Below are 18,888 nucleotides of genomic sequence, written 5' to 3' on the forward strand. Positions count from 1 at the left end.
GCCAATCAGCATTAAATCGGACATTCCGGTCATCGCCGTCCGAATATCATGGCCATTTCCGCTCTCGGTAGTATCATGGTACTTACCGAATGGAAAGTCGGACAACTTCCGAAACCGTATTGAAACAGTGCTGGATCAAATCCCCCAGCCAATGCTAGTCCTTGGTGACGTAAACGGACACCACAAAGCTTGGGGCAGCCGACGCTCCAACGCTAGAGGTACCACCATCACCAGCATTGCCAGCGAGAGGAACCTGACGATCATGAACGACGGTTCATCCACTTTCTCTCGTGGCCAAACAGACACCGCTATTGACGTATCGCTTTGCACAGCCTCTGTGACAAGCCGCTTTCTGTGGTGCGTGGAAGACGATCCCATGGGAAGCGATCACCTCCTATTCGATTAGAACTGGCCAATACCATTACTCCAAAAACTACCAGGCGCCCCCGATGGCGCTTTGCCGAAGCCAACTGGCCGGAATTCCAGCTAGTACTTGAGGAGGAACTTGACCGCCAGCCATCCATCTCGATCGAGGACCTCTCCATAAGGATACAAAACGCTGCGTCGGATACAATCCCGAAGACATCTCCCAATGCGGGTCGTCGAGCCCTGTACTGGTGGAGTGAAAAAACCAGGCAAGTGGTAAAAGCTCGTAGGAAGGCGCTGAGAGCCAACAAAAGGGCCAAAAGGAAAATGCCAGAAGATCACCCGGATAGGACACAAATTCTAGAATCCTACCGAGCAGCTCGCAACGCATGCCGCAAAACCATCCAGGAGGCTAAGGCCAGTGGCTGGACGGAATTTCTGGACGAGCTGAATCCCAACCTCTCGTCTTCAGAGCTCTGGAGGAGAATAAACTGCATCCAGGGCAAAAGGCGCATGAATGGTATGGCCCTAAAAATAAACGGCGTTACCTGTAGGGACCAAGCCATTATTGCCGACGCGCTAGCTGACCATTTTCAAGATCTCTCATCCTTCAGGCGCTATCCCGCTCGTTTCTTGAGCCGGCACCCTGCACCAGAACAGGCAATCAAGAATTTCGTAGTGCCTCACGACCCGACGAAGGTTTTCAACCGTCCCTTCTCCATGGAGGAGCTGGAATTCGCCCTACAGAACGCGAAAGGGAAATCAACAGGACCAGATGAGCTGGGTTACCCAATGCTTAAAATGCTTCCCCCCAGCGGGAAAGCAGCACTCCTGCAAGGGATGAACAAAGAGTGGCTGCAGGCAACACTTCCTGAAGGCTGGAAACATAGTTACGTGATCCCCATCCCTAAAGGCACCGGTTCCGCCAACGAAGTCGGCAACTACCGTCCAATCGCTTTGACCAGTTGTGTGGCAAAGGTGATGGAGAGGATGGTGAACCGCAGACTAATGGACCACCTTGTACAACACAAACGACTGGACTTCAGACAGCATGCTTTCCGGCCTGGCCTTGGCACTGGGACGTACCTGGCTTCCCTTGGCCAGATCTTGGACGACTGCTTGAAGGATGGCGAGCATGTTGAGCTTGCATCCCTTGATCTGGCAAAAGCCTACAATCGGGCGTGGACTACGGGGATCCTGGAGAAACTCAAGAAATGGGGCATTACTGGAAATATGCTGGCTTTTCTGCGGAATTTCCTAGATGGACGAACGAACCAGGTACTGGTGGGAAACCACAAGTCCAAAGTGGTGCAGGAAGAAACCGGAGTCCCGCAAGGATCGGTAATTGCAGTTACGTTGTTCCTCGTGGCGATGAGCGGCGTCTTCTTGGTGCTTCCAAAAGGGATGTTTATTCTAGTATATGCTGATGATATTCTCCTGATCGTCACCGGTAAGCACCCCAGGAGCATTAGGAGGAAACTACAAGCAGCAGTGACAGCAGTCGCTAGTTGGGCCCAAGATGTAGGTTTCGACATTGCAGCAGGTAAGTGTGCCAGGCTTCACATCTGTGACTTGAGGCATACACCTAAGAAGACCCTAAAAGTTCTCGGAGTGACACTCGACCGGTACGGTAGGATTAGGACCGGTAGGATTAGGGCGGCATGTATGACTCGGATCTATCTACTACGGTCAATTACCAATAAACGAACCAGGAGTGACCGAGACATACGGAGGCGTGTGGCGAACGCTATTATTATTAGCCGCCTAATTGTATGAATCGGAGATCACGGAACTCTCCCCGACCTATAAAGTGGCCATCCGGACCATCTCTGGGCTTCTCCCATAAACTCCAGCCCTTGCAGCCTGCGCGGAAACTGGAGTATTACCATTCCGATCCAAACTAGCAGCGACAATCGGATGCAGAGCAGTTGGATTCCTGGAACGTACATGGGGAAATGGGCAAGCTTGCTTCCTGCAAACCTTGCCCTAAACGCGGTGGCCAAATCTAAGCTTCCCCCGGTGGCTGAGGTTCACCGAGTAGGACCGGGAAGCTGGAAGGCCAAAGTCCCAACCATCGACTGGGCAATCAAGGCGCAGCTGCGGAAGGGTACCAACCCAACTCGAGCCAAAGCAGTCTTCAGTGAAAGGATCCGAAACAAATACCAAGACGCGGAGATTCGGTACTCTGACGGATCTAAGGCTAATGGTTCGGTGGGGATCGGTGCCTTCGGTTCAGATCTGCAGATACACCTGAGACTTCCCGACCAGTGTACGGTCTACTCAGCCGAAGCAGCGGCCTTATCCAAGGCAGCATCTGATACAAATGCGGCATCCACTTTGATTGTTTCAGATTCAGCGAGCGCCCTGTTGGCTCTGGAAACACCCAGAACAAAACACCCGTGGATCCAAGCCACACAGGAGCTCGTGCAAGCTGCTGACAGCAACATCACCTTTCTATGGGTACCCGGCCACGCTGGAATCCGCGGAAACGAGGAGGCGGATAAGCTGGCCAACTTGGGAAGAAGCAGCGCCTACCTCACGCGAGAGGTTCCTGGGCCCGATGCCAGAAATGAAATAAGGAGGACAGTAAAAGATTCATGGGAAACAGAGTGGTGGGGAAACCGCTCCTTGTTCCTGCGGAAAATTAAGGGAGAGACCAGAGCATGGGATGATCGAGCGGACTGGAGAGAACAACGCGCATTGTCCCGGCTTCGGACGGGCCACTCCAGGCTGAGCAATGACTTCTCCGGCCAGGGTCCGTTCCACCGGATGTGTGACACCTGTCAAGTAAGGAACAGCAGCGAGCATGTACTGTGTGAGTGCCCCCTCTATGAGGCCCCTAGGTCGCGGTACCCGATTGGTAGTATAAGGGATGCACTATCCAACGACCCGGCATACGAGACAGCAACTATCCGCTTCTTGAAAGATGCAGACATCTACAAGGACATCTAACAAGAAACCCGGATCACACACACGACCCACGCTAACGAAAAATGGACATCGATATACACTGGAAACAACGAAATTACTACAATTGTACACCGAACAAAGCAAACTAACTAGGACAATGGCACGGAAAAAGATAAACACCTAACATGGAACCACCACGGATTAAAAGATATTGACAAGGCACGAAACCACGGACTAGCTGAAAATGACAGTGACTGACAGCGAAGGTTGAGCCCTTCTGGCCCTTCCTTTTTTTTTCCTCTCTTTTTCCAGAGGTGAACCAGTCAAGAGCTGAAAGCCTCTTTAATAAAGAAGAAAAAAAAAAAAAAAAAAACAAATTAAACATACCTTGTACGGATTTTTTTTATTCTTGCGCACATTTTTTGCTTGTGAAAAATGTATTAAAGAAGATTACAATTAGTTTAGGTATCTACAAGTATTCTGCTCCAGGTTTACGAAATTAAAATCGTTGATAATACTACCGAGGAGAATTTAATAGCTGGGACAAAACGTACGATTAATAACGGGAAAGGATTTTCCATGCAATATTTTTCCAAAGCTTAAGGTTCTAGCCTTGCGTCGGCCAATTCGTGGTGCCTCTGTAGTAATCCTAAGCACTGCAGCAAACTATGAGTGCTGGCGGCAGACAATGCTTTCAGCATTAGCAAATCGGGATCTGTGGGGGCAAGAGGGCTGGTCACATTCTCAATCGCCCGTGCCAGGGCAGCATTACTAAGTTCCGTTTGCTGCATTTGCTGACGAGCTGCTCCAAAGGCGTCGTTGGCCGCCAGTTGATCTCTTGGCGGAAGTGAAGCAGCGCAAATCGAATGGCTTTCAACGATGGCCCTCAAACCATCAACCCATTCTTGTCGCGCCCTCGCATCTCCTGCTCTTAGTTTAAGCATATCTCCGGATGCACAATTAACAGTGAAAGTTTTAGAATCCTCATCACTGGGACAAATCACGGCTGCCGCCAAGTGCACTTGGCCTCGAGGAGAATTTCCTATGATATGTGGGTTTGAGTCATCATTCGATGGTTCACACAAATAGTAGCTTAGCAAGCCAGCTTGAGCATCCACCGTGAACCAGCGATATTGCCACCCTGGAAAGCAATCCATATATCAGCATAGCAAATGTTATACATTGTAAAATGAAATTACCTTTAACTACATTAGTGTACTTGTATAATTGACCACTGAGCTGCTGTCTGTTCATGTTTAAAATTTTGTTCAAACTTGATTCCATTTTCAAAAATTGGTATGAGCACTTTTTATTTTGTTTCTTACGTACAAATGTGTGAGTGAGTGTCCGATGACAGATCGCGGATATCATACACGAAAATTCGAAAATACCAAAAATTGAGTTAATGTAAAGGTAAAGGATCAACCAAAGGTAACTCATTTTACACTATTAAATCTATCTACCCAAAATGAAATTCACACAACTCAAAATTAAGATCAATACATTGAGAAATACCATTTTATATGGGACACACACTTGTGGTATTCGTACCATGGTACAAGGCGACAAGAAAATAATTTCAAGGCTAGCCGAAGTTTCAATTTGAATACTACAACTTTATTTCCACTCCCTCGCATTTCCTGGCTTGGATCGGAATCTGAGGCATTCGTCCGAATATTGGAGGTGTTCTTAATCGGAGAATTTGCTGTTTTGGCTTCGGCTGCCCCGCTGTTACTTCTCATAGGTGAGCTGAACAGTATATGTCCTGCCGAAGCGGACAATATTGAGTACTACATCTCCGATTTTATCAATTTTTGGATTTGCTGACGGTTCTACGATTCTGCGAGTGGAGTAACCCACTGACTGACGACATTGTTCGAGTTTCCGTGGTGAGACGACAGTAATCATGAAGCCCGTTACCAGGAACGCGGATTCCCTGAAGAACCTGACGACGAGGCTGAAGGGGTTAAAGTTATCTTTAAGTAACATTAGCCAGTATGTTAAGAACTTTAAGGAGGGTACCCCTGTCGCTCAAATCAATGTTCGTCTCGAAAAGTTAGATAGTTTGTGGGTTCAGATAAGTGAGGCTATCTGGGAAATACAAGCGCACGAGGACTTCACGGAGCCCGAAAGTTTGCAGAGGGAGCAGTTGGAGGTGGAGAACCGCTACTACGATGCGAAATCGTTTCTGACGGAGAAGGTAGGAGAGGTTCGAAACAATTCCGTCCAGAACCAGTCTATTCGCCCTGGAGATGCCACTCTACATGGTGGCATGGATCATGTTCGCCTACCTCAAATCCAGCTGCAGAGTTTCGACGGGAACATCGACGACTGGCTCAGCTTCAGGGATCTCTACACGTCTCTGATCCATGAGAAGCCAGACCTACCCGATGTGGAAAAATTCCACTACCTCAAGGGGTGCTTAGCAGGCGAAGCTAAGGCACTGATAGATCCGCTAAAGATCACCAGGGACAACTACCAGGTTGCTTGGCAGTCGTTGCTAAAACGCTACAACAACAGCAAGCTCTTACGGAAGAAGCAAGTGCAGGCTCTCTTCAAACTGCCGTCCCTCACCACGGAGTCAATCGCGGATCTTCACAGGCTGGTCGACGGATTCGATCGTGTGATTCTGACCCTGGATCAGATCATCCAACCGGCCGAGTATAAAGATCTGTTGCTGGTCGAACATCTAAGCGCTCGTCTCGACCCGAGCACACGGCGGGGATGGGAGGAGCACTCGTCGACGAAGGAGCAGGACACCATAAGGGACTTGCTGGAGTTCCTGCAGCGGAGAATCCAAATTCTCGAAGCTCTACCAGTGAAGGCGGAGTCAAAAGTTGTCGAGCAGTCGCTACCACCCAGGAGAAGGCCGTTTTCAGCGAAGGTCAGCAACAACGCCGTACAGTCCAACAACGCTAAGTGTCCCTCGTGTGCGCAGATACATGGACTTCATACGTGTCCATCCTTTTTGAAGTTGTCGTTGTCCAGTAGGGAAACATTCTTGCGTGCGGAATCCCTCTGCCGCAATTGGGTTGTTTAGGGGTATATATGTTTTTACATATTCTGAATCTGCATAAAAAACTGAGACTAACCCCAATTTTTCAGAATTTTTGGAGCCCCGGAACTATTTTTAATTTGCATTTTAAATTTATATGGAGCTAAAAATTTGTTCTTATGCTGCATGGGCCAACTGTCATTATATGAATGTTAGTGTCATTCTATCGATTGAAATGGCTTATTGTTTGCTGTATAAAAATGTAAATAAAAGGTTTACAAACAAAATAAAAATATGTTGGAGATCAGGAGAGCATGCTCTTTATGTTAAACTGCAAAAAACTCAATATTTTTCTGAGCTAAACAACCCAATTGTCTCAAGCGTGGTCATCTGGCTCGGGAATGCACTTCAAAATTCTCCTGTTGGCATTGTAAGGGTCGACACCATTCGTTACTTTGCTTCAAGGGAGGAGAACGCAAGGGTAGCCAAGGATCCCCCAGGAGATCGAGTTCAGGAGGGAGTCCGAAACGGGGTAGTACAAGCGCAAGGTCGAGGGCAGCGAATGCTTCAGCGGTCGAATCTACTTCTTCCAACGCGGCGCAGTGTGGGTCATCCCAAGTTCTCTTGGCTACAGCTGTCGTAGTGATCGAAGACGATGTAGGATGTCGCTACCCAGCACGAGCACTTCTGGATTCAGGGTCAGAGTGCAACTTTATCTCCACTAAACTATGCCAGGCGATGAGCGTTTCCGTACAGAAAGCCAACATTTCGATTCAGGGCATTGGGCTGTCCGGAATAAAGGCATCGCACAAAATAAAAGCTGTCGTCAAGTCCCGCGTTTCGTCGTACGCTCGATCTATGGAGTTCCTTGTGTTACCGAAGGTCACAGCGAGCCTGCCAACGACCACTATTCAGGCAAGTGGATGGGACATACCTGTAGACATCGAGCTGGCGGATCCAGAGTTTTTCCGGTCGAGGAAGATCGATTTGGTATTGGGCATCCAAGCTTTCTTCACCTTCTTCCCGTCAGGAAGTGAAATTCAATTTGGCAAGAGCCTGCCTGTATTGACAGAGTCCGTTTTCGGATGGATAGTGACAGGCGAAGTCACATCGGATAGTCAGGCGACTAGATACTCCTGCAACATGGCAGTGTCGGACGATCTGGAAGAGATAATGGCACGGTTTTGGTCCTGCGAGGAAGTGGGAGCCGTCAACAAACACTCTCCGGAAGAAAGCCGCTGCGAAGAGCTGTTCGAAAACACGGTGAAGCGGGAAACGGATGGACGTTACACAGTTACCCTCCCAAAGAACACTGAAGTGCTGGCGAAAATTGGTGAATCGAAAGACATCGCATTGAGGCGATTACGAGCTGTAGAGCGAAGGTTGGCGAAAGATCCTGATCTACAGAGGCAGTACAGCGATTTTATGACCGAATATATCAATCTCGGTCACATGCGAAAGGTGGACGAACCTGAGGAGAAGGCAGTCAAACGGTGTTTTCTGCCACATCATCCGGTAATCAAGGAGACTAGCACCACGACTAAGGTGAGAGTGGTATTTGATGCCTCCTGTAAGACTTCTACTGGAATATCCCTCAACGATGCGCTGTATGCTGGACCAGTAGTACAGCAAGATCTTAGGTCGATCGTCCTTCGGAGTAGAACTCGTCAGGTGATGGTGGTTGCTGATGTCGAGAAGATGTTCCGGCAAATCTGGACGAAATCTGATGACACTCCGCTACAATGCATCCTGTGGACTGGACTAGATGGCAAGGTTTCTATATACGAGCTGCTGACGGTGACGTACGGTACCAAATCGGCACCATATCTTGCTACACGTACTCTGAAGCAACTGGCATCCGACGAGCGGGAGCGGTTCCCTCTGGCGGCTACGACGATCGAAGAAGACGTGTATATGGACGACGTTATTTCAGGAGCGGGCGACGTCGAATCTGCGATCGAATTGAGGTGACAACTCGACGCAGCGATGATCAGCGGAGGATTTAAACTGCGAAAGTGGGCTTCTAACCGTCCGGAAGTACTCGAAGGGCTTCCGAACGAATGTTTGGCGTTACCGGATGCAAACGGTATTGATTGGGACCAGAACGCGGAGGTGAAAGCATTGGGCTTAACATGGCTACCCAATGTTGATCGTTTTCGGTACAAGTTCGAGATTCCTCCTCTCACGGCAAACCAGATTATTACGAAGCGACAAGTGCTGTGTTTCATAGCGAAGCTTTTCGATCCGCTTGGTCTGCTCGGAGCAACGATTACCTCAGCGAAGGTTTTTATGCAGCAGCTTTGGTGCTTGCAAAACGAGAAGGGTGAAACTCTTCAATGGGATGACCCGCTACCCGAAATGGTGGGTGAGGAATGGCGAAAGTTTCACGAGCAAATCCCAGTATTGAACGATGTACGGGTTCCACGGTGCGTTATAGTTCCAGGATCGGTATCCGTAGAATACCACTGTTTTTCGGATGCTTCGATAGTCGCATATGGTGCGACAATCTATGTGAGAAGTCAGATAGAGGATGGCTCGGTTTCGGTTCATCTGTTGACCTCGAAATCACGGGTGGCGCCGCTCAAGACGCAATCTCTACCACGAATGGAACTCTGCGGAGCACTGTTGGCAGCACAACTCTGGGAAAAGGTGGCAGAATCGCTGAAGATAGAAGACAGGGTTTATTTCTGGACGGACTCTACCTGCGTTCTTCATTGGATCAAGTCATCGCCAGGAACTTGGACCACTTTCGTCGCGAACAGGGTTGCGAAGATTCAAGGCTTGACGGGAGTAGACAAATGGAGGCATGTTCCAGGGAACACCAACCCAGCAGACTTGATATCGCGTGGAATACTACCCAACAACATCCGTGACAATGAACTGTGGTGGCATGGACCCACATGGTTAAAGCAAGACCCTAGGGAGTGGCCTGTAGCCACGGAAGCACCACCGAAGGAAGAATTGGAAAAGCGACGCAACGTGGTGGTTTGCGCTTCGTCGAAGGAATCCGATTTTCTCTCGGATTATCTAGTAAGATTTTCGACGTTTACAAGGTTGATTCGGATGACAGCATACTGGTTGCGCTTCCTGAATAACCTACGGTGTCCAGTCGGAGAAAGGCAAACGGGATTTCTATCTTCGTGTGAGCTACATCTCGCTGAGCAGCTGATAATTCGGAAGGTTCAGGTGGAGTCTTTCCCGGACGAGCTGTGCAAGTTAAAATCGGGCACGTCAGTATCACGGAACTCACCTCTACGGTGGTTCAATCCTCGGGTCGATGAGAACGACGTTCTGCGAGTCGGTGGACGATTAGCTCATTCGGAAGAATCACTGCATTTCAAGCATCCAATCATCCTACCGGCAAGGCACGCTTTCACCGAGTTGATTCTTCGTCATTATCATCAGAAATACCTGCATGCTGGACCGCAGCTTCTACTTGCTTCAGTTCGACAGCGGTACTGGCCGCTTGGTGGCAGAAATCTGGCGAAGAAGATCGTTCATCAGTGTCAACGTTGTTTCCGGGCTAAACCGAGTACAATCCAGCAACTAATGGGAGAACTGCCAGCAGCAAGAGTCTCTGTTTCAAGGCCGTTTTCGAAAACCGGCGTAGACTATTTTGGGCCGGTATACTTGAAGGAAGGAAGGGGGCGTAAACCAACGAAAGCGTACGTTGCAATTTTTGTGTGTATGGCTACGAAAGCCGTCCATATGGAGTTGGTGTCAGATCTATCGACGGAGCGGTTCCTGCAAGCTTTGCGAAGATTCTTTGCGTGCCGTGGGCGCTGTAGTGACGTCTATTCAGACAACGGTACCAATTTCGTAGGCGCAAGAAACCAGATCCGAGAACTTTTCGTGTTACTGAAGGAGGAAAAACATCGAGCCGCTGTAACGAGGGAATGTGCAGATGAAGGAATTTACTGGCACTTCAACCCTCCAAGTGCACCGCATTTTGGCGGATTATGGGAAGCCGCGGTTCGTTCAGCCAAATTCCATATATTGAGGGTACTCGGTGGAAATCCAGTATCGCATGAAGACTTCACCACATTGTTGGCACAAGTAGAGGGGTGCCTTAACTCCAGACCATTGACGGCGTTATCCGATGATCCGTTGGACTTGGAGTCTCTAACGCCGGCGCATTTCTTAGTCGGAGCATCCCTTCATGCTTTGCCCGACCCAGATCTTGGAGACGTCCAGCTAAACCGATTGTCACGGTTTCAGCTCATACAGCGACAATTACAGGACTTCTGGAAACGATGGCGCCGGGAATATCTGTCACAACTTCAAGCTAGAGGGAAGCACTGGCAGCCGGCAATAGACGTGAAGGTAGGAAGGCTGGTTGTCATCGTCGAGCCTAACATACCACCTATGCAGTGGAAGATGGGCCGGATTCAGGAACTACACCCTGGCGCGGATGGAATAACTCGAGTGGTAACGCTAAGAACCTCAACCGGGTTCATGAAAAGGCCGGTAGCCAAATTGTGTGTGCTACCATTGCAGAATCAGGAAGATTAGGGTTCAAGTCAATCGATTCCATCCAGTGCATCGAAGGGTGTTAAAAATAAATTACATTAATGTTCAAATTATATCATTTTTCCTAGAGAAGATTTGTTCAATTCATCAGAGCCATGTGCCAGGATAAATAACAGATTAGGAATGTTTAGTTCAAAACCATAAAATGTTTCCTGTGGCATATGTTTACTCTGTCTCCCAGGAAGGGCCATATCAAGCAAGGAATGTTTTCCTAAGATTAGGTTTCTATGTTCAGCTTCAAATAATCAGGCTAAGATTAGATTTCTATGTTAGCTTCAAAGTAATAAAACTCCATATGGCGTATGTTTTTCTACCTCCCTGGAAGAGCTATATCGGGCTGGGAATGTTTGTCTAACGCTTGCTCAGGGGAGGTAGGAAAAACGTTCCCACGATGCAGATGCAGTTTTATTACTTAGTACTTTTCCACTCGATTCGTTTTGCTTGCAAGTGTCGCATACTTGCGTTAAATTATACCCTTAAAAGAAAGCAGATGGCACCATTCATAAGTATTTGCACGATAGGTGTCGCCATATTGAGAAATTGCATTAAATGTTGCATGCAATTTGAGGCACTTCTAATTAGAATAGCAGGTCCTTTAGCTAGGTGCCTTTTAGAGGTCGGCACCTAAATTATAAGAGTGCCATCTGTATTAGAATTTCTTACAATAAGAATTTAGAATACCAATTAGAATTGGTTGAACGTGTAGGATAATTAATATGTATATGTTAAGAATTATTCCCAAATCATGTATAAATAGTACTAGCGGTTTGGGAAATAAAAGTAGTCATTATTATCCATCAAGTGAATCACTTTCTTTCTCTTCAAGAGAAAATTCCGTTGCTCACAGTTGCCTTTGAAGAACTTGATTTAATCTTCAGGAAGCATAGAACCAAATTGCTGGTGACTAGCCCTGGAATTCATTCAATCTTGTTCGGAAATTGCAACTTATCCGAAATCATCCGAAACACTTTTAATAAAGGGAGTTTTTTTCTTTTCTTTTCAGAAGTTTCCTGGCAACTTCATGGTGGGTGAGGATGTCTGTGAACAGACCATTTATTCAAGCATCAACGATAGTACACAGAGAAAAAATAAATTGTGTTTCTGAAAATTTGGCACTTTCATTTTGACATTATAGCAATTTTGGTAAATTTAAATAATGAAACTCTTAATGTGAAAGTAAAACTGTCAACTTGAGAAATTATTTATAAATGAAAAATTGTTATTTCAAGAGTTAAAGTTTTTCTTTTGAATGATCGGAAAATTTCAAATGGACATGTTATTATCTTCAGATTTGGCAACGCTGGCAACTTATCTTCAAATATCTGGCAACTGACGTATGTTTTATTTAACATTTGTCGGCGGGAAAAATATGTTGTACGGAAAGTGAAATTTATTTATAAAGTTCAGCAAATGTAAGACTCCGGAATTTTCGTGATTTCAGCCACGAGAATGCTGTTCACGGTTGCTCAGCAGACCCCTCCTCAATCCGGAGTTTTTGCCTCCAAAAAGGTAGCTCCTAAACGTGAAGCGCAGCCGTCACTACACCGTCCAGGTCAATTGGAACCGAAAAATCAGCACCGCCAAAGGTATAGCAATATGTTGCCAACGAGGTTACCAATCCCAGAGTCTATATATAATAGACTCTGACCAATCCCATAATCCATTAGCAATAGAGTTAAAATATTACAATAGATCATCTTATCATCTCCAGGAAACACCATAATTATCGACGGTATTCCGCACAACACATATGCCTCAAAATGCTCCTCTACGCACCACCATAAACAACGAGCATTTATCGACGGAAATTAACAGCCGTCGCATGAGTTCGTCTGCACTGGCCCTGATGTCCTCAAAGACCATCAATTCTCCGCTCACCTTCCAATCTTTACCCAGTACAAGGAGGATCCAGTTCGAACAGCAGCAGAAATGACAACTGCTGGCGGAACTCCAGGAATTTGGATAATGCTAATACACCGTTAATCGAACCCTTTCGACTGAGGCGGAACAATTTGTCTGGTTCCTCTAGCTTTTATAAATAACATATTGTGATTTGTTTGTTTGTCTAAAACCCCAAAGTGAATAAAATAAGATAATAAAATAAAAATGGTATAATCAACTTTGAATTAATGAAACATTTCATTTCAACCTATTTTAACATTGTTTTCTGAAATTGAAAGCGCACACCACTTGTTGTTTTGAAAGAATCACTAGTTGATTCAAATGCAAAATATACATTTAGTTTTAAGAAGAAAATGTAATTTTGAAAAGTTGGCTCTTGTCAAAGTGCTTTCTGAAGTGACATTTTTAGCATTGGTAAATTTATCAGTCTTATACTTTCTACTGAAAATCACTAACTAATTTTCTTAATTTTACCAACGTTTCTGTTAATTTTACCAACGATTTTTTTTGTGTGTATCATTCACCCTGCTATCAATGTATGTAGTCGGCGAACGAGTGCGTTACCAATTTTACCTGCTATGGTCGCACTTTTTGGTTCGCTCTTTCGTAGGCTCTCGCATCATCGTATCCACACTGCCGTGCGGACGGTCGTCGTTCGGTGCGTCGGTAGTTTATGCAAGGGCAACAGCAGCAGCAACGAATGCGAGAAATTAGTTGTAAACAGTACGCCGTCGTGCACATTTCGAGGGGCGAACCCTTGATCGTTTTTTATTGTTGCGTGTTAAGTTTAGTATCTAGTAATAAATGTAATTAGTGTCAAATAAAGTAGTGTCGTAAATTAGTAATAAATCGATGTTTAATGTAAAGTGTAATAAACTGTAAATTGTGTTTCAATGTGAAGACTTGGTGTTTTGTGTGACTGATGGTCATTTTGGATGACGAAATCTGCCCTGGGAAAGGTGTCGTTTTGGACTGGGTTCGCTGGCCAACATAGTGGAGGTGAAAACATAGTTCTCGGTCGGGAAGGAACCCGACAGAAACAATAAATAAAAAATCTCTCCATTTTATTTCATAGTATTTAGGTCATACCAATTACATATTATTGATTTATTTAACAGCAGAAGATAACTGAGTCACATAATATTTTATAACGGAAATACAACGGCAATTTTGATTATGGTGTTCACGCTCGTAGCAATAATTCACGTAGCACTTTGTAACGTCGGTGGGCGAGATCCTGGTCTTCCAGACCCAAACTCCGTCGAACCGATCGCTACACCAATGGAACATATGATGATCCTGCGGAACGATGACTGCCGTGTTCCCGCAAGCCTGCAGCGACCAATCCTAAGAATCTGAAAATGGCATCGTGAAGCGGCTTCTCGAACTGTTCCTTAGTGTCCTCGCTTCCCTTCGTCCTTGCTTCTTCCTCCGGTGTGTATGTAGCAAACATGTCGTACACAAGGTTTCACTTCGAACCATTTCCGTCGAGAACTGCGCATTACCGTAGAAGTTTACGGGGAAACATTTGCAGTTTGTCTTTCGTCTTGGTGGCTTCTGAGTTCAGACACTTGGTGCCATCGGGTGCTTTGGCATCTCTATGCGTTGGTCACGGTGGAACTCAAACTTCTAATTTAAATACTGCAACCTGCAATCACACCAAACCGATCAAATCATGTCAAGAATTTCGCTTTCTTTCTGCCATTTTTTTCCTTGCGGATCGTGCGGAGACTTCTGCCTGGAAACACCTGTAAAAGTAAAATTACTCATGTCTAATTTACTCAATAATAATGCCTATCGTTTTATTCAGAATTACTTACGCTTGAAAGCATGATATGCCGTACGCCGCAGACTTTAATTCGATTGAACGTTCACGATGAAACAGGTTTTTGCAATTTCAGAACAGAAAACATGTCTCAATCTTTCCAAAGCAAAAAAAGTAATACAATGCTAGATATTCAAGCAAAAATAAGCCTTAGTATACATTTTAATATTTAATAGTATACTCTTTATACAAGGCTATGTTTTAATGTTACTTATCACTGAAATGATTAAAATTTAAACTGTCCTCGTTTATTTTAAATTCTGAGTGTAGGTGGCATAATGAAGAGTATAAGTATTTTCGAATGGTTTTTTGCCATAACATATAAGGGTGAAATCAGGAGTGATTCAGTTTGATTCTAAATTTTCGACCACTATTCTAGTTTGCATCTGGAGCAAAATAGAACAAACTCGCTGGTTTCCCCAGCAGTGTTCTATTCATGTTTTTCAAATTTTCAATTAATTGAAATCATTATGTTACTGCCAAGAAATGCACCGGAATTGCAAAGTGGATTGATCCGTAGCTAAAATGACGCATCCATACCACCGACGAACCGACGTGTCACTGGCGCTCTCTGATTGTCTCACACTTTTTAACGGTCATTCGCTTTTGCGGGCGATCGCTCCTGTCAAATGAGCTAAGACACAACTCCGCTGCAATGTTAATACACGTAGGTTGGTGGCTGAGCTATGAAAACTTTGCGAGCCATTATGGGGGTGGCGGTAGTGTTCGATGATTTTTCATCATGGCGTCGTGGGCAGCAAATTTGAATTATTTTCTATGGGGTGACACGTCGGTTCGTCGGTGTCCATACACCAAAACAATTGAAAAATATTTGAATCTCGTGATTCAATCGTGGTTCAAATCTGCAGAAAATAGAACGGAGCGTTATACCAGTTTTATTTTTTTGACAGTTGACTGGTATAAAAACTGAATCTAGAACAGCTGCTGGGAAATTCAATGTTTCAGATTCATATTCAAACTGACAGCCCCGAACGATTTGAATCACTGCTGATTTTACTCTAAGGTTATTTTTTTACGTGTACTACTAAGTTTATTTCTAGACTGATTTTTGAATTGGTCGTATGTAACAAATTTGGGTTTTTTGAGTTTATTACGATAAGAGATAGAGAATTTACAGTTCCGTTTGTGAAAAAAAAACCCAACTTAATACACCGAGTGGTGACACTGCCTTTCTCGCATTTAGCCAAGACACCAACCTTATATGGCGCTTACATAGTTCGATTCCATTTTCTTAATAACTTTTAAACGCAATGGTCGATCGTTATCAAATTCAATAGTGATCAACTAGGGTTTGTCCCCCGTCGAATGCAACTTGTTGCGATAAAATCGATTAAGAATTACTATATGAAAAAGTGGCTAATGTTTTTCGGTTTTCGTGTGCACACACACACACATACACACGGACAGACAGACATTTGTTCAACTCGACGAGCTGAGTCGATTGGTATATAACATCATGGGTCTCCGAGAGTTCTATAAAAAGTTCGATTTTGGAGTGAAATGATAGCCTTTCGGCGAGAGGCTGTCAACTTATGTATTTACGATTCATCTGCCTGAATGGACCAATCAATAAGCAAAAACTGCCGCTATGAAATGAACAGATTGCGCCATCGTAGACATGTTCTGTCAAACACACATGAATAGAAATACAGTATACCCCCGCTGATCCGACAAATGTATGGCCGGACTATCGGGGTTTCTCTCGTTAATCCGACTGTCAAATCCATACAAACGAACCAAAACAAAATCACAGCACAAATTTGAAAACTGACAGCATAATGTGTTTAAATGGGTGTTGATACTTTTTAATCCGGAAAATTCCGAATTAGTGAGATCCGGACTAACGAGTCGTCGGACTAGCGAGGTCCAGATAAGCGGGGGGATGCGTATACAGTGCCGCCGTTGTTTTGATGCGGTGAGTGCAAAATGAGTTACCTTGATTGATCCATTGAAAAGGCGTATTGATGAATTGTTTTGAATTTCCGTATTTTTTGGCGTATTGAAGTATTTTTAATTATTTTTGTATTGTAATGTACAGGGCTTGGATGAATGAAGCAATGAAGATGAGGACTTATGCTTCGGTACCAGATATACTCCCGAGGAAGGTAGCTTCATGAGAGAACAGTTTCAAAGTGCTTAGCGAAGAATGCTTCCTCGCTCCATATGGCACTGCTGTACGAAACAGTTGGAGAGTGAAATCAATCACCCGCTAGTGCAGAGAATAATAAACTCTCTTGCCTCACTGTTACTGAGTTGCGCATTTCTGTTGGAATGAATGTGCAAAAGGGAGGTATATAATGCATTCTCTCTCTTTCTCGCTAATATGGTTTGGTATTTACACAACACTCACTCGCATCTGAAACACTGCCGATGAACGAAGGAATCATCCTCATTTCACACTGCCCTGCTGAACGACGTCGCCTCGGCGCTATACCCGGCTTGTGAAGCTGCCACGTTCAAAACTCCCCTCTTTCAATGTACAAAACGAATGCTTTGTATTTGCCTCTTCCCTTGTTCGTGCAGCAAGCAGCACATCATCGAGCGAACATCAATCGGTGCACCGAAATTAAACCTCACTGTGGGCTAAAAACGAAGCATTCGTTCGTTTTTGAACGAATTTTCCAAGGCCTGGTAATGTATTAAGTTCATCATAAATTGTATTTTCCGTGTATTTTATTCTATGAATTGTATTTTTCGCGTTTGTTTTGATGCGACTTTGTTTTGATGCGGTGAGTGCAAAATGAGTTACCTAAAATAATCCATTTTTGGGTAGTTTTAGGTTCCATGAGGGCTGTGTGCGCCCTTTTCAAAAATGTGCTGTCAGAACTCTCGTGTAGTACTAGATTGAGTGGTCTCGAACGAAAACTTGAGCGTCATGTCAAAATGTTCCTCGTACTTTGAGCGGGTTTTATTTTCTGACCGTCGTCTTTTGCAAAAACGAAGCTGCGCATAGTGAAAAGAAAAATCTGTTTTGTAGGTAATTCAGCGTCCAGGAGTAGAAAATATTAACCGTATTACTATATTCTAGTGCTTGATAGTAATGTCCATGTGCGATAAGTGGTGAAAAAATTGTCCCGGGGCTAATTCGTTCGTGCTGGAATTCGTGATTAGTGCTGGTTGCATCGAAAGAAAGGAAACCACCGCCCCGCGCCCTGCTTGCCACATTCCTCTCCTGCTTGGTCAACAAACTTAAAAAATCGGTAATCGTAGCAGCGACTAACGCCATCAAGCTGGAAGGGAAAGAGCTAAAAGGCTGCAGCGGCACCGCCGTCGCGGGAGGAGGTGGTAGCTCTGTTGCTGGTGGCGGCGGCGGCAGCAACAATTCCAAGAACCGGAAGTCCGCGTCGAAGAAAAAGGAGAAAGATACGGAAGTGGCCAAACAGCCAAAAATGGATTCACTCCAGACGGACCATGAGCTTTTTATGCAAGCCTTTGAAAGTAAGTTTTTCTTGTTTGTTTTTGTGTTGATCTTTTTGTTTCTTGCGTGGGGTTGAAATGGGCAAAGCTAAAAATTTTACATGGCGGTTGATTATTTTTATTTTTCTGCAATCATTACCACTCTTTTTTATTATTTTTATTTTGAAAAGTTAGTGAAAAGCAGTGCTTTATGGTAATAACGATTGAGTCAATAAATTTCAGTATTGAATCTATAATGCAATTCTCTGTCAAGCCTCGGCTTTTTTTTGTTTAATATTTTATTCTTTGTGTGAATTTTGACATTCAATTTTTTATTGGAACTTGAGTAATAGCCTATTCAGATAAGGCCATTTATGATACCGTCGACTGTTTTAACTATTTAGAATGTTTGTAGAATATATTGAATGTATCTGAGGGCAAGAAGACTAAAACATAAAAGACATTTTTGAACGATTTTGCTCAACGACCTCCAGACTGCCGGTGAGATGACACATTTTCACCCCCCAGACCCATTGTCACCCCCGATGGCGGTAATAAATATCATGATAGAAAGTAACTTGATGCCAATTGCCATACATTCAATTTTCTTTCTCATATTTAACACGATAATTACTATAATAAATGGCGTAATATGACTAGGCTATACAGCAGTGTAGCTATCATTCAAGTTTAATGGCCTATTCATTTACCAAACGCAGGCCTGGTAGCGAGTTACTTTTTAGTGACTTGATCACTATTTTGAGTCTAGTCACTAAAAAGTCACTATTTGATACAAAAGTAACTATTTTTCGGAAAATGGTCACTAAAGTCACTATTTTTACTATTGAAAAAAAGTTCAAAATAAAAATCAGTTGTGTCTACTATTCTGCCTATGACTGCATATCAGTCCCATATTTCCTAGATTTCCTATTCATATGGGACA

General features: G+C 44.6%; 5 protein-coding genes and 1 long non-coding RNA gene across 6 annotated transcripts in view; 5 read left to right on the plus strand and 1 right to left on the minus strand.

Annotated features, from left to right (window-relative positions):
- Window positions 1-3,660: 3,660 nt before the first annotated feature.
- Window positions 3,661-4,621, minus strand: LOC134226043 (oxysterol-binding protein-related protein 11). The gene is made up of 2 exons (XM_062706559.1): window positions 4,476-4,621; window positions 3,661-4,417 (listed from the first exon to the last, which is right to left on the minus strand). The coding sequence occupies exons 1-2, from the start codon at window positions 4,558-4,560 to the stop codon at window positions 3,876-3,878; spliced, it is 627 nt and encodes a 208-aa protein (XP_062562543.1). The 5' UTR covers window positions 4,561-4,621; the 3' UTR covers window positions 3,661-3,875.
- Window positions 4,622-5,182: 561 nt separating this feature from the next.
- On the plus strand, window positions 5,183-6,316 carry LOC134222314 (uncharacterized). The gene has a single exon (XM_062701457.1). The coding sequence runs from the start codon at window positions 5,183-5,185 to the stop codon at window positions 6,314-6,316; it is 1,134 nt and encodes a 377-aa protein (XP_062557441.1).
- A 693-nt stretch (window positions 6,317-7,009) lies between these two features.
- On the plus strand, window positions 7,010-8,242 carry LOC134222315 (uncharacterized). Its single transcript, XM_062701458.1, has one exon. The coding sequence runs from the start codon at window positions 7,010-7,012 to the stop codon at window positions 8,240-8,242; it is 1,233 nt and encodes a 410-aa protein (XP_062557442.1).
- A 15-nt stretch (window positions 8,243-8,257) lies between these two features.
- LOC134222316 (uncharacterized) lies at window positions 8,258-10,783 on the plus strand. The gene has a single exon (XM_062701459.1). The coding sequence runs from the start codon at window positions 8,258-8,260 to the stop codon at window positions 10,781-10,783; it is 2,526 nt and encodes an 841-aa protein (XP_062557443.1).
- A 793-nt stretch (window positions 10,784-11,576) lies between these two features.
- LOC134226047 (uncharacterized) lies at window positions 11,577-12,908 on the plus strand. Its single transcript, XR_009983381.1, has 3 exons — window positions 11,577-11,944; window positions 12,091-12,387; window positions 12,513-12,908. It is a non-coding gene; the product is annotated as an uncharacterized LOC134226047 (long non-coding RNA).
- A 4,748-nt stretch (window positions 12,909-17,656) lies between these two features.
- Window positions 17,657-18,888, plus strand: part of LOC134222317 (polycomb protein suz12) — a gene marked incomplete at its 5' end in the record, with an annotated part of 43,912 nt that continues 42,680 nt past the window's right edge. The window contains one exon of the mRNA XM_062701460.1: window positions 17,657-17,987. Within this exon, the coding sequence (XP_062557444.1) occupies window positions 17,657-17,987 (331 nt within the window). The remainder of the gene's footprint in view (window positions 17,988-18,888) is intronic.

This window comes from Armigeres subalbatus, chromosome 3 (genome assembly GCF_024139115.2).
Source record: "Armigeres subalbatus isolate Guangzhou_Male chromosome 3, GZ_Asu_2, whole genome shotgun sequence".
Taxonomy (NCBI): Eukaryota; Metazoa; Arthropoda; class Insecta; order Diptera; family Culicidae; genus Armigeres; species Armigeres subalbatus.

Excerpts from the sequence above, each read along its gene's own strand:
- LOC134226043 (XM_062706559.1), bottom strand. The coding sequence starts at position 4,560 with ATGGAATCAAGTTTGAACAAAATTTTAAACATGAACAGACAGCAGCTC. Across the intron at positions 4,418-4,475 it reads GTACACTAATGTAGTTAAAG|GGTGGCAATATCGCTGGTTC; the intron begins GTAATTTCATTT and ends ATTGCTTTCCAG.
- LOC134222314 (XM_062701457.1), top strand. The coding sequence starts at position 5,183 with ATGAAGCCCGTTACCAGGAACGCGGATTCCCTGAAGAACCTGACGACG.
- LOC134222315 (XM_062701458.1), top strand. The coding sequence starts at position 7,010 with ATGAGCGTTTCCGTACAGAAAGCCAACATTTCGATTCAGGGCATTGGG.
- LOC134222316 (XM_062701459.1), top strand. The coding sequence starts at position 8,258 with ATGATCAGCGGAGGATTTAAACTGCGAAAGTGGGCTTCTAACCGTCCG.